At 32.8% G+C, this 16027-nt stretch overlaps 1 protein-coding gene across 1 annotated transcript in view; it reads right to left on the reverse strand.

Annotated features, from left to right (window-relative positions):
- LOC129231621 (inverted formin-2-like) overlaps window positions 1–16027 on the reverse strand; it is a 220468-nt gene that overhangs the window by 15825 nt on the left and 188616 nt on the right. Inside the window, exons 15-16 of the mRNA XM_054865990.1 lie at window positions 7836–7956; window positions 1747–1911 (exon numbers count right to left, since the gene is read on the reverse strand). Coding sequence (XP_054721965.1) covers window positions 1747–1911; window positions 7836–7956 — 286 coding nt within the window. The remainder of the gene's footprint in view (window positions 1–1746; window positions 1912–7835; window positions 7957–16027) is intronic.

The raw sequence follows: 16027 nt of genomic DNA on the forward strand, positions 1-16027 counted from the left end.
ATTGTATTGACTGATTGGAGATTGTTTGTCGTGTAGAATTAAAAAAAAACCCTTTGAAATCGTTCCCCTTTAAATGATATATTATTTCCGCTAATAACATTATACGCTGTTTTCCATTTGTACGAATTGCTGATCTTTACTAATAATAAAGCTGAAAGTCTGTCTGTCTGGATGTCTGTGACAGTGCCTAGACCGTTCGGCCGATTTTCATGAAATTTGGCACAAAGTTAGTTTGTAGCATTGGGGTGTGCACCTCGAAGCGATTTTTCAAAAATTCGATTTTTTTCTTTTTCTATTCCAATTTTACGAAAATTTTACCGAGCAAATTATCACAACGTGGACGACTAAATTACGAAATTATCATAAAGTGGAACCGTAACATAGGCAAGCAAATGAATATAGCAAATTGGCGAGAAAATCATCATCCAATATTTGTAAATATAGAGGTGAACCAAATGATCTTTTAATTTTTCTACTACGGGCAAAGCCGTGAGGGTACTACTAGCTTTCAATAAATTTCGATCGTGTTGCGCCACCTCCAAATATTATTCTATTGAACTGGAAATTTGCATACGTCATATTTTTGAATAGTGTAAAAAAACTGCAGGGTAAGATCAAAGAAATTCAAAAAAAAAAAAGGCACCCTAAGGTTACAATCATGCACTGCTTTCATCATGCCTATTCAGCTTTTACTTTATACACAATTCAATCTGTAACAAATTTGCTTTATTTTAACGATGGTGAGACATTATGTTCAAAACACTAACAGAACCACGTTAGGTGTCAAAATACATATGCGTAACGTGCCCCGTGTCCAGGGTAAGTTTACGCAACCAACTTGGGCTCAAAAATAACTTTTTTAAAGGTTAAAAACACAAACTGAGCAACAACTGAATATACCAATTTTGACTCCGTAACTGCTTTATAAAATTGCCATGTCTAAAATTTGCTAAGTTAAAACATAAAAATTGAATTCATTGAAAAAAATCGCCGCAAACGCGTCCCGGTCTACCCTACCACCGACCTGCGTGAATTCAGAAAGAGTAGTTTCAACTGTAGGAAAGTTGAGCACTAAAATGAGTTCCAGGCTTAGAGACAACTCAATAGATGCATAATATTTTTTACTAGTATCGATTTTTTATTATGACATTTGTTCCTTCATTTTATATTTGTTCACAATTCACAATACGTTTTCATAAAAAAAAAAAAATTGTGCAAAATTATGAAATGTGGCAACGAAATAATATGTGTTCTGGCAATTTTTAAAAAATTTCAAATACCGGTATTAATAACGGTATTCCGGTATCACGTTTTAAAATACCGAATACCGGTATTGAATTTTTGGTCCGGTATTGCAATCCCTATATGTGCTTGAAAAAACAACCCCTTACCTCTTGTTCCGGCTTCTTAGACAAGAATTTGACTGTGATTACAAATTTATGTAAACCAGTTTAAAAATGCAAAATACGTGTTGTCCCACTGAGGAAGAAATGAACAAAAAATTTCAAAATTCCCATGTTTTCGAAATTTCCTCCCCCTTCAAAAAACCGGTTTAAACCGGATTCCCCCTCCCCTATTTATATCTTTAACCGTATGGTTTCTACCCACTTTTATTTTACTGAACTTTATGAGGCGTAGGGCCCATATGTTGCCTACATAGTAATTAAAATCTGCTTTTTTTATCCCTACGATTGCGGTAACAAAATATTTCCGACTGAGCAGAATAACTGAGTCAGCTACTCGTACCTGAAGGGCAGACTTGAACCTGGAGCAGAAATTGCGAAACACTTTGAAACAGTCTTCCAGCTTGAAGGCGTCCGTGTCTTCGCACAGGAAATCGGCCAACCTTTGCCGGAGATCTTCCAAATTGTTGATCTCGTTTTGGAGCGTTTTCACTTTACTTTCGGCAAACTGGAAGAAACAAAACCAATTTTTAGCCTACTTTCCCAGTAAAAGTCAGAAAAAGAAGAAAAAAGCATGAAAGAAGGCTTAATGCATCTTAAGAATATCGCAAGAAAACAAAAAAAAGTCAAAAATAAATAAAATAATTAAATAAATATTGAAAAATTAAAAATTGGAAAGTAGGGTATTGAGATGGGGAAAAATGTCTGTCTGTCTGTCCCCCCCTAATAACTTTTGAATGAATCGTCCGATTCGAACAACTTTTTTTTGTTCGAAGGATCTCGGCGAGGACACCTCATTCCCATATTTCACTTTTCGATTTGAACTATTTTTTGTTCAATTTTAAACAGTTCAAAAAAACTTCACACGCCGCGCCTACGGGGAAATTCAAGGCAATTCCGAACTGTGAGGCGAATTTGCTTCAAACAAACTTTGTAGGAAAAAGCGTTTAATGAAAAACTTGTACATAAAATATCTTTTTGATTTGAACAATTTTCCGTTCAATTTTGAACAGTTCAAATCTCTTAACATTAGCGCCTATGGAGAAACTGAAAGTCAATGTAGATTCCGTACTTGAAAGCGGATTTACTTCAAACAAATTTTGTTGGAAATAGCTCTTGACGCCAACTCCAGACTTCGACTCCGAGAATTTAGGGGCACTTGACTCCGACTCCGACTCCTGTGCTCGATAATTAATCGGACTCCGACTACCCGACTTCGACTTCGACTCTGACTTCGTAGCCTTGGCAAAAATTTATACACGGAAGACAAATGACTGACTCCGATTCTTAGATATTCGACTCCGACTCCTTTATCCCAAAATGAGATTGACTCCGACTCCGACTCCGCAGCTATGGTTTTGACTGTGAAATAATTATTATTGATTTGACTTGTTTTTATTTTTACGCTAAAGTTTTAATTTAGGTATTCAGTTTTCGGCGAATGAACTCGAAGTCATTTATGTTTCTACATCAAGATATGCGCAGACGATTTTTTTTTTTTTTGACAGTGAAAATTATTTCTTTAAGTTGACAATTTATTGTTTTTATTTATTTTGGTAAGTGCATTAATTCATTTAAAAAATTGTTTTTGGCAACAGGGGAAAAAGAAACGATATTTTTATTATTTTGATATGATGTATTTATTTTAATGAGCTTTTGAATTTTACTTATAATTTTTTCGTTTTGAAAGCTGTTAAAGATTTTTTTATTGGAAAAAAGTGTATTAGCTGCTTTGTTTAAAAATTGCTGCTTTTTTTTTTTTTACGCATCGATTTTTTTTAGATGAATGAGGAATATTTTATTCCTAGAAATCAGCTTAAAGTATTTTAAAAATATGTTTGAATATATATATATATATATATATATATATATATATATTGCTCGCTTCATTATGCAACAACTTTCACTTAGAATGTACTATTTTAACCAGACTGTACGTTTCCAAAAGAATATGCAGTGAATACTGGCTGAAAAATCAATGTGATTGCAATGGATACTCTAGTTAGCAAAGGTCGTTTTGACTATGACCTATGACACACACGAGACCAGACCAACAAAAACCTCTAACGCTTCGAATTCCGGTTATGCTATCATTTTTGAATTCGAAGCCCAATGATCTTTAAAGCAGCAAACAAAAACATTTTCTTCAACTCAGAAACAGAGGAATTGTCTTCAAGAGCTGAGAAGGCATGGAAAAAAAGGGAGAAATGCATTCCAGGAATAGGCTTTCCAGGAAGATTAACCAAAGGACAGTCGTTTCGCGCACTTTCTTGGCAGAAGAGTAAAGGGGTGAAATTCACAGGTTTGACATGTAAAAAAATGAACATTTCAAGTTTATGGTTAAAGGGTCATTCAAGTTAAAAGCCATTTCGCTCTGTTATCTGGATTAGTACTGTTCTTTGGTTGCTCTCTTTCTTAAAATTGTGATTCCTTAGAAAACCAAAATGATTGGAGTGAAAAGAAAGTATAAGTTTTTTTCAAGTGATGAAAAAAGGAAAATCGTAGAATACTGGCTAAGTTAGATTTGCAACAATTGCTAACCTCAAGAGGATAAATAATGAATCAAAAAAAAAAAAAAAAAAAATCTGGGACCAAAAAGCAATATAAGACTTTCTTGAAAAAGATATGCTTAAAGTTTCTTTTACTGTCAAAATGATTCCTTAAACTCGCAATAAAGCACTTAATCATGTAATCTTTACTAATAATAAAGCTGAAAGTCTCTCTGTCCGGAGGATGTCTGGATGTCTGTAGGATATCTGTAGGATGTCTGTAGGATGTCTGTGACGCGCATAGCGCCTAAACTGTTCGACCGATTTTCATGAAATTTGGCACAAAGTTAGTATGTAGCATGGGGGTGTGCACCTTGAAGCGATTTTTCGAAAATTCAATGTGGTTCTTTTTCTATTCCAATTTTAAGAAAAACAATATCATAAGATGGACGAGTAAATTACGAAATTATCATAATGTGGAACCGTAACATGGGCCGAAGTCAATTGGCGAGATACGAAATTATCATAACGTGGAACCGTAAGATGGGTACAAGCCAACTGGCGAGAAAATTCACCATACATTATTTGTAAATGTACAGGCGAACCAAAAGACCTTTTGATTTTTCTATTACGGGCAAAGCCGTGCGGGTATCACTAGTAATAGAATAAATACCTAACAAAACTAATAAAGAGGAATTTTAATCAAGAGCCCATATTGTCTTTAGTATCGATTTCAAATTTTCACCATCATATTTCAAATTTCTGTAAAAAGTTTCTTAAAGCTCCGTATCTCAAAACTTCGTTATCTCGATTTTTTCTTTAATGTGAAATTCGAAATATACAGATTCGACCTTATGCAATATTCCCACTGCGCGGCTCATAAAATTAAACATATTTAGCAATTTGCAAAATCTATAACACAGAAAGGCTGCATATACGTGGATTTAACAAATCAATCTCATTTCTAAAGCAAAGTGTCAAATTTCACTCAATTATCAAAAAATTGTCGCAGCAGAGGGAGGCGTCTTTATGCTAGAGGGTCACACATGGAGCAGATTTTCAATGGCATTGGGGGGGGGGGGGCCGCCCCAAGCGAAGTGAATTTTTGACCTTTGTTACTCAGAAAAAAATCGTTTTGATTTTTTTCTTTTTCTTCTTTCTCTTCTCTCTTCTTTTTTTCTCTCTCTTTTTTTTGAGACTAACGTTTCGGGGGGGGGGGGGGGGTTGTCCCCAGAACCCCCCCTTAGCTACGCCCCTGCCCTTACCTGCGATATTTTCGTTAAAATTACGAGACTCAGTGACACGATTGGCAGCGCGTCAGTTTCAAGAATCGAATCAACTGTCCGTCGTGAGTTCGATCCTCACCGTCATATAACATTTCTGAAGTAAAAACTTCTTTAGGCGTTGGCTATTTTTTAAGATGAGAAAAAACAATGTTTCTGATATCGATGAGACATTGTGTTTGTCGTTGCCACTGTGAAAATGAACAGCTAATTGTTATGGTTGCGGTCACCGAATAAGTCTTCAAGCGCAATACGAGAATTTCTGTATGAAAACTTATTTATTTATTCTAAAGGCGCTTTTGCATTACTTCAAGATAAAATTGGGAAGAGCTTTGATGATTTGCCAATGATTTTGAGTTGGGATTTCAACATCAACTTTGCAGATGATAAAAATCTACCATTGACTGAATTTTGAAATGGATAATTTAATTTAACGATGTCTAATGATTGCAATCTTAGCCTTATTTCCTATTTTGGTTACCCTAAACCTATAGTATCAGTTTTGAAACATAATAATATTAATGATGGTGATCATGGCGTAAAAAAATCATGATATTGAATATGAATGAAAAATATGAAATTGACGTTGTAGCACAGTTGTCACTTTAATCAAGTTAAACTGTATTGAATTAGTGAAATTCATACTGCATCTACATCTATGATTTTCTTTTTCTTTTTGGTTTAAATGTCTTAACATTTTAAAATGGATATTTTTTACCAATTACAAATTTTTGTTTCGGTAAATTTATTAGATTAATCATTTTTTTTAGCTTTACTGAACAGATTATTAGTTACTGACAGATATATTGGTTTTTGTATAAGTATAGTATGTTGTAATGTTATGAAAGTTTAAAACCAAAGTGCATTATTTGAAATGATTTTTTTAACGTACATATGCGCACTTTCAAAACTGAGAACTCAAAACATTCTCGCCTTTTTTTTATTACACCTTTGTATATGCATAATTTATCGTAAGAATACGAAGATTTAAGCTAAAGATGCATTTTTTTTTTCGAAATGATTTTCTACGAGGATCAACAGGATTCAAAATCTCCTATTTATGTAACACTTTGCAGACTTTGTCTTTATACTGGTTGCTAAGAGATATACCAACATGTTAATTATAATGGAAATGTTTTATTAATTTATCGTTTACTTTTACAATATTCGTAGTAAATTTTCCAATAACATTACAACGGCTTCTTCAATGAGTTTTGAAAATGTTTATCATGCAACATATTTTCAAAATATTTAGTACATTCACTAAGAGAAAATCAATAAGGTTTTTTATTGGGCATTAATTCTAATAAGCAAAAACAAATTTGCAGCATTTTTTCAGTTTTTGGAAAGTTTAGTACACGTTCCACAAATAATTGCATTTATTTATAAACGTTTTCGGAAGCATGTTTGAAAATGCCATTTAATTATTTTGTTTTACACAAATTATATGAAAAAATGTAACTACGATGTTTATAAATATAGTGTTTCTATAAAAGAGCTACGAACATTTTCAGATTTCTTAATTGTTTAAACTTAAGAAAAAAAGAAGAAAAGAAAAAAAATCAACTCTTTCGAGATTGAACAGCTTAAAAAATATTTTGTGTAATACTTGTTGCAAATAATGGTTCTCAAAAAGCAAGACAATTTTTTTTACGTTGAAAATGCCGCAATGACTGTAAGAAATGGTTCTATTTTTGTATTACATGCTAGTATCATCTTTAAACTACCCTGGACAAGTCTTAGAAGGGCACTATCAGACAATCTTAATTTGAAAGACTAGCCCTGTACCCGAACTTAAAGAAGTTAAGAGTTAAAGAATGGAGGAAGAGTTCATATTTTACGGAGGAAGTTTAGTATTTTACAAAAAATTTTAATTCAAAAGCAATAATAATAAAAAGGTTGCCAGAAAAGGACAGAAAAGACACTGATGAGTGACTTAATAACTAGTGACTTAAATGAATCAGCTGGGACAGAGTATTGGTAAATTTACTTCAATCAGTGAATATGTTATAATTTATTTTGAAAGCAGTTTTTTTTTTTGTGGTGTAATATTTGGTAAAATAAACAGTTCTAATGATGATGTTAGTGCTATCATGAAAAGTTGCCCCTTAGGACGACAATGGTAAAGAAAGGGTGATTTATTGTGGTGAACTGCAGATGATATCATGCAGTTGTAGACCATCAGACAGCCTGAAGCTACAAAGACACGTTGTACAAGTTTTTTTTTCTTATTAGTGCCAAATTTTTATTTACCGTTTACTATTTCATCATTGTGACTGATTCATATTCGTTAAAATGAATAAACATCCAAAAACACAGCTATTCTTTAATATATGTTTTCTAGTAATTGTATGTCGAATATTGGATTTGGGTTTTAATTCTTGGGCAAAAATTTTGTATTGGCCACAACTGAAACATTAGGTGACCACAACTAACTCATAGGCGACCACAACTGGTGAAATCCACACTTTTTCAGTTCAATTGACTTGCGTTCTTTTTGCATATTTAATTGCTTATGAGCTTATATGTATGTTAAAGAAGCTTAAATTCTGAGAAAACTGACATATATTTTATTGTTATAGTGCAAATACACGAGAAACTTGGTCCCTTAGAACTTTCATTTAGCCTTAAAGTGGCCACAATTAGTGCACCTACCCTACCTGTAAGAAATCCTGCGTCTGAGATTTGATTTCTTCATCGGATACTGCGACTTGCGATGAAATTTTAGACACTCTTTGACTTAGTGAAGCCACATCAGTCTTCAAGGTCTCCATTGATATCCTGAAACAAGAAAAAAAATATATAACTTATGTGCAAACCTCAGTCTATACCAGTTTCTTCAAAAAAAAAAAAAAAAAAAAAGTAAATAAGTAAATGAAATAAATAAATAAAATATAAATTCGGACGCTTTTGCAGAATGTGAACTGAGATTCCGACAACAGTGACGAAACTAGACCCCCCCCCCCCCTTTTCTTTCTTTTCTTTTTTTGAAACGGGGAGGGGGAGGTTGCAGAAGGTATATGCGTATGTATAAACGTAAAGCTCTAGATTAGCGATCGTCAACGTGCGACTATTTCATTTGAAAATGGCTACCAAAAAATCGAATCTTAGTTGCCAGAAGTGGCGAGCTATGCAAAGTTCTTATTTGTTAAAAATCAGAAAATAATTCGATTTTGGACATTTCCAAGCTGGTAAAACTTTTAAAAATTCAAGTCGACATACTGTGAACAATATTATTTAAAAAAGGCGGCTTTCAAGTACATATCATGTAAGAAAAAAAACTGTGTCGTCATAATTTGAACCTATCGATGTAAAATATCACCATTGCTTGTTGCACTGTTTATAACAGTAGTTTCCAACCTTTTTCTAGTCGCGATCCCCTTTTTACCAACTAAGAAACCCGCTACCACCTAAGTATCTCCGTATATGTATAAAGTAGCGGTACCCGCACAGCGATGCTCGTGCTAAAAATTTAATTGAAATGTGTTGAATAAAAAAAATTAACGCCCTCTCCCCTTTTAATGTGAAATGATCATTTTTCTTTGTATAAAATGCGTACTCACCTTTTCAAAAAAAAAAAAAAAAATGCGTACTCACCTTTTCAAAAAAAAAAAAAAAAAAAACTATTTAAGTTTCTTTGGAATTTAAAACTTTTCGTGAAATCATTAAATTAGACTTACAGTTGCTTTAAAACTCTATTTTGCGAGTGAAGAGGTTTTTACTGCAATTTAAAATATTTCGCCAAATAAACAACCAAAAAAAAAAAAAAACTTTTGCGAGTGAAGCGGATGTTTTTTCTTTGGCAGTAATAAATGTTTCGCCAAACAAACAAAAAGGTATAAAATCACATTAACAGTAGTTTTCAAATCTTTTAGATATTAAGAGCTGCGTTGCCCGGCTTTGCCCGGTCTACCTTGAGAATAAAAATTGTGTGAAGTGACATATATTCAACAATCAGGTTTAAATAAAAGAAAAAAAAATACCATGCAAAATTACCCTTCCAAACAATGACGACACATATTAAAATACTTTTAAAAAATTAAAATGCGAAAGATGGATTTTAAAAGCATAACCATGGAAACATGAAATAAAATAAGTTTGAGAAATTAAATGCGAAATAAGGAAATAAACAATGGATTCAAACAGCGTAACCGTGGAAACTCGAAAATGAAATGGTTGACAACTTAAATCAAAATGACATATTTCGAAATTGATTTAAAAACGCTTGTAACTTTTTTTCCTTTGAAGATAGAAGCTAATTTTTTCGACCATAAGTCAAGAGAGATTTGAAGTAAAAAATGTCGCTTTTTCCAATGGTGTCAAAAAGAAAACTGTGGGACAATTCCTTCACTTTTTATTGATAGATTTAATAAAGAAAGTAGTACCTAAATTTCAGCTAAGCCTAAAAAAGTTCGAGCTGTAAACGCAAATTACTCCCGCCGTAATTAAGTTAGAGCATTGAAACAAATTGTTTAGAACGCGAAAAATTCTACCCTTTTCAACGATACATAATATTGTTACAAATTCTGTAAATAGTAATTATTTTTGTGATTAATTTGTCGTAATCTAGCTAGATTTGGAGTTTATTAAATTATCTTTCATCTAAAAATATTGTAGTAATGTAACCTGTCAGGGGCGGCTCTAGCGCCGGACAAACCGGACCCCTGTCCGGGGCGGCAAATTTGAGGGGCGGCATTTTGGTTCGAATGTCTAAAATACATTTTACATTAGGAGCAAATTTGTATGAGAGTATTTTGCGAGCACAATAGCTTGGGAGTCTGAAAAATACGTGAAGGTTTTCTTTCCTCTTCGTTTATTGTACCTTAATTGCTGTCGCCGACAGCAAATGGTCAACAGTTGCCTGTTTTGGTTGGGAAACGAGACTGAATGGGTGGGGGGGGGGGGGGGTCAGGGTCTGATTACCAGAACTCTCGCCTGATTCTGGGATCTGCTGGGCCCTAGGCTATGTGCTTTACTGCCCTATTATTCATCCCTGATTATTCCATGCTCTCTTCCTCTCTTCCTGTCAATTGCTTCGCCGACTCGGGGGTTTTGCAATAGCAGGAACCGTAGCCTTTTTTTTTCTGCTTGGAGATTTAGGTAGATATTTCAATGATGTTTTAGTATTAAATAACGTATCATCCTAATACTAGTTACATTATAACAATTTAAAGTATATTATATATATATATAAATATATATATATATATATATATTTTTATTTATTTATTATGTAAAATACTTTTTATTGAACTTTCACTTAAAATGGTATATATTATTGCCAGTATTAGTTTTTATTTCATTATAAACACAACTACTATTTTAACTTTTGAATTCTTATAGCTGAGATAGAGTAACATTCATACATGTCCCGTGCATGACACAAATTAAATAAATTTGTAATTTTTCTAATTAATGTATTTGACCAAAAGGCAAGAGAATTGGATAGAAGCACTATAGCATTTGAAATTTCAGAATGAATCTTGATTTATGATCCAATTGCAAAAAAATATGAATTAACATCCTTTTTAACTGTTTTTTGCACTTTAAATGTCTGCAAATATCCCGTGTATAACAGGAGAATGACCCTTCTACATTTGCAATTTAATAGTCAAAGTGGCATTAAAACCGGATAAATCCACTAAATAAGGGGAAAAATAAAAAGAACGCCCTAAAAAGACTAAATAGAGGAGGGGGAATTATAATACAGGCCATATTTCTGAACAAAAATCATGTTATGTGACAATTATTTTTTACTAATTTTTTTATTATGATAGAAATGCGTAGAATTTTTATTTGAAATTAAAACATAAAATATTTAGTAGCCCCCCCCCCTCCCCCCTTAGCTGTTTTCGGTCTCTAATATTGGTCATTTGTCGTTCGATAAGAAATTTCTTATGATATTTTTTTAAATTCTTGCCATCCTAGAAAATAAACGTTACAGTTACGTGTTTAAAATTAAAATAGTTACCAAAGTATTCGAAAAAAGTTTCACATGAAAAAAAGTTGCTTTCATTTCGAATGCTTCTTTTTTACATGGTATTTTATGACTATTATTTTCTTTATCGATAATTTTTAATAACTATTCAGATTATCCGTTAAAGTATATTTAACCGAAATGGAGGATAAAATATTTGAAATTAAACGTTTTCTATTCTTTTTCTTGATTTTTAAGGCTGTTTCTTTCGAGTTTTTTTTTCCTTATAGAAAAAAAAAATCTTATTCTTCTGTAACAAATTATTCAGCTGTTAAAAGTTACTCTTGTAGGAAATGGTAATCCTAAAATTCTTACGGAAAGGCACCGCAAGGTACCTTTCTATGTTTAAATTTTTCGCGTGGTGCACTTATTTTACGAACATGAGTAGTAAATATATATTTAGAAAAGAATTGCTTTATTTTTATATTAAATCCTAACCCACCTTCACCCCCCTATTAACTTTTTATTCATGCATGGAATGGTCTAAATCTTAATAACGCCTTTATATTTCTGAAGCAAATAAATAAACAAATAAAATAAAATAAAATATTACAAAATAAACAAACAAACTACGTATAATTTGTCTTTAGGCAGTCCATAAAAATGCTACTTTTTCTTTTCCAGTATTTATGAGCTCTCCCCTCTCATTCCCCTTTTATCAAAGTGTCACACCTGATTCCCCTTCCACCCTGTCGTCATGTGTTACGCTACATTACATAAATATGTACTTTCAGCTGTGAAAACCAACCCTAACTAATTCGTGCATCAAATTCCAAATTTTATTTCCCAACTTTAGCTATGTTTTATTGTTACACACATATTTGTGAACATAACAATTACGCTGATGATATGCAGGGTCCAACAAACGCTAAAATCTCATTAACCAGAAGAAATTTTTACACACCAGCCAAATTATTTCCCACGTAATCTTGATTTCAAAATAACAAAATATTCATAAACAGGTTTTTTTTTTTTTCAATTTAAGCATGTAGCTATTAATTTTTAAATCCTAATCTGCATTGTTATTGTTTTCGCCGTTTTCGCTACAAAATAAGATCAACGAGAAAACAAAACAAAAATATAAAAATACTTAACCTGACATTTTAAATGTTCTTATTTTTGTTTCACAAGCCAAAGAATTTGATGTCATATTTTCTGTTAACATTTCACTTCTCCTTGTCACAAACCCACAATTTAACAAACCAACCTCCCCCTCAAAGCGTGACATCATTTGTGAAAGAACCACTACCTAGTTAAAATAATTTTTCTCCTTGAATTTCTAGAATGTCTACAGGAGGTCGCAAAAGCTATCTGGAGCGCAGTACAAGAGAAAGAGACTTGAAAAAGAAGTCAGCATTCAAAAACAGGCTGGAAGTTTGCTGAACTATCTGCAAGGCGCAAGAAAAAATGATAACGATTTAGCAATAGAATCCGAATCAGACATTCAAGATGAGGATGTTGCTGATCACATAATTTTAATGGATAATGGCACTGCTGCTGATCACACAATCGTAATGGATAGTGACACTGATGCTGCTAATCACACTATCTTAACGGATAGTGACACTACTGCTAATCACACAATTTTAACGAATTGTGACACTGCTGCAGATCACACCTTAATGGATTGCTCTAGTCCATTAGAAGTTGATGCTCCAGTAAAAGTTACACCAGATCCAGTAACATCCAATGATACAGATACGCTGATGATAATCAATAATTCAGATCCAGGATCATGGCCAGCAATTTTATCAGACGCTGATAGATGCTTTTTGGTAAAAGAAGGTCCACCCGAAGACCCGAACCGTTAACAAATTATGATTTTCGTTATAATGACTCTGGTCGAAGATTTAGCACACATTACTATGTCAGAGCTCTAAACAATGGTGAAAAAGTTATGCGTAAATGGTTAGTTTATTCCATTGAAAAAGACTGTGTATATTGTTTCTGTTGCAAGCTTTTTAGTTATTCTTGTAGCTCTCTCTCCAAAGAAGGTTTCAAAAGTTGGAATCACCTTGTAGAAACTTTAAAAGAACATGAGACATCAAGAAATCATGTTCTAAGCCTAAAATCGTGGGTTGAATTCAGTCAGCGATTAGAGTGCTCTAAAACGATTGATTGTGATTTACAAAGACTTATTGCTGCGGAAACTAATTATTGGAGTGAAGTTCTTCTGCGCATTGTGGCAACATTGAAAATGCTTGCTCAAAATTGTTTAGCAATTCGAGGTAAAAGTGATAAACTCTATGACTCCAATAATGGTAATTTTTTACAAATAATTCAATTACTTGCTCAGTTTGACCCAGTAATGGAGGAGCATGTTCGAAAAGTACTTAGAAAGGAGGAAGCTAAAGTCCACTATCTAGGGAAAATTATACAAAATGAAATAATCTCCCTTTTACATCAAAATATTAAATCACATATTGTAAGTGAAATTTTACAAGCCAAATATTACTCCGTAATTCTGGATTGTACTCCTGATGTCAGTAAGATTGAACAAATGACATTCATGGTAAGATATGTATCAATTGACAAATCGCAATCAAATCAGATAATCGTTAAAATCAACGAAAGGTTTTTAGGTTTTCTTCCAGTTGAAAGATCAACCGGAAAAGACCTTTCAGATATATTAGTCGAAAAACTTTCAAAATTAGGTCTGAATTTAATGGATATGAGGGGACAAGCCTATGATAACGGTTCGAATATGAGAGGCGAATTGGCTGAAGAGATTGACATCCCGGCTAATTTTGAGCTGACACAACCTCGTCATAGAGTAAGACGAAAAAGTACTCATTTTGTGTATGAAGCACGAGATGATCCAGTGGAAGATCCGAAATTAAAATTCAAAATAGAGTTTTACTTTTTTACAATAGATCAGGCAATTAATGCCTTAGAAAGTAGGTTTGAATTAATGAGTACCCACAGCAGCTTTTTTAAATTTTTATACAATGTGTATGACTTAAGGCACACCCCAAAAGAAGAGTTAATTAAACACTGCAAAGATTTAGAATTAGTGTTGACGGATGGAGATTCACGAGACATAAGTGCAGTGGACTTAGCAGACGAAATAGTGTCAGTTTCCGCCTTATTACGAAAAAGGCAAAGCCCAATTGAAGTTTTGTCGTTAGTTTCAACTCTTGATATCGCAGGGAAATTTAGCTATTAGTTTGAGAATTTTATTGTCTTTGCCAATAAGTGTGGCAATGGAGAGAGGAGTTTCTCAAAACTAAAATTAATAAAAAATTTCTTACGCTCCACAACTCTTCAAGATAGGTTAAATGGTTTAGCTACATTGGCTATTGAACATGAGTTAGCTGAACAAATAGATTTAAAAAAAATAATCACTAAGTTTGCAGAATTAAAAGTAGGAAAAAAAGCCTTTTAAATGTGTTTATTTAAGGTGCGCAGTAGTAATAATTTAGAGGAGGGGGGGGCGATACACATTGAATTCTAACCTTTGTCCTGGTATTCTTTTTCATTTTTAGTTATTTAACAGACTTGATGCAGACTGAACTTTTATTATAAGTTACTACAAGAAGAGAAACATCGGTAAACAGTAATCTGACTTCTAAAACTTTTGTACAACACGAGAAAGTAATTTTCATTAAGCTGTCATGAAAATATGCACCAATACAAAAATTGTTTAATTGCATTCCTACTTTATGATTATTTAAAAAAAAAAGATGAGTTAATGTTTTTAAAATAACGATTCTATTTTTTTTCGTCCATTTTAGTATTTTGCTTTGCTGCCACTTTAATTGTCAGTAATGCATAGCACTTCCAAAATCCTGTCTGTTCTCAAGAAATATTGTTAAATTAATTAAATACTATAATTGTTTTTTTCTTCCAATAATTTGATAATCCAGCTATGTTTCGAGGTCTTTAATACAAGACATGTTAATTTGGTGTTTGTTTTGAAGTGCCCTTTTTTTTGTCTAGTTTAATGTACAGCTTTAATAAATTTGATTTCATTTCATTGTGCTGTTTATTTATTGGCATGATCTATTAAAGGTTTATTGGCATGTATTTACTGTCAATTTATCCCTTTTTATTTTTTCCCGTGGGGAGGGGCGCCGTGGGATATTGCAATTGCGTAGCAAGTAATTATTATATACCACTAAAGTAACGTAAAGTAACAACGTCTAAAAAGCACAAATTCGCAGAATTTGTGCTTTTTAGACGTTGTTACTTTATGTTACTTTACTGTTCAGCACAAAGGTATTTATTTATATTATTTACCACGTTTTAAATAATGATACATATTTGACGGTCCAGTTTTTGAACTTCTGCATGTTGTCGGAATTGGATCGCGCACAGGACTCCTCTCTCTCCCCCACCCCCTTCCTAGATTGAGCATTTTTAAAAAAATGTTCCATGCTATTAAAGAGAAGAAATTAATGCTCCTTAGGGAAACAAAGTAATTTTAATTGGAAAAAATATCGATTGTCGTGAAAAAGTCTTAATTTATTTTCAAAAGAAACTTAAAATTAAATTTTTCTATAGTTACAGATTATTTCTTAGTTAATCACACCCCACACTACACTTCATATTTGTTTTACCCCCACCTCTCCTTTTTTTTCTTTTTACTTTTACTAGACGATCAAAAAATAAGAAAATACTTAAAATTCTACGCTTCGGAAGCCTCCTCCCTCAGTTAAAATCATTAAAGTGCTCTTCAAATCTCGTTTCACCCTGCTTTTAATATCATACAAATCGTCTAAAAACGACGCTTTGTTGAGGTGCTTAGCGCGAAGTCCTCTTTTAATACATTGAGACGATGCTCCCGTATGCAATCTGAAAATGAAAAAACTATAATTTCAAAAAATTAAGATGAGACCTTTTAACCCTCACCCCAGTCCTTGAAAATGGCTTAAA

Source organism: Uloborus diversus, chromosome 1, assembly GCF_026930045.1.
Source record: "Uloborus diversus isolate 005 chromosome 1, Udiv.v.3.1, whole genome shotgun sequence".
Classification (NCBI taxonomy): domain Eukaryota; kingdom Metazoa; phylum Arthropoda; class Arachnida; order Araneae; family Uloboridae; genus Uloborus; species Uloborus diversus.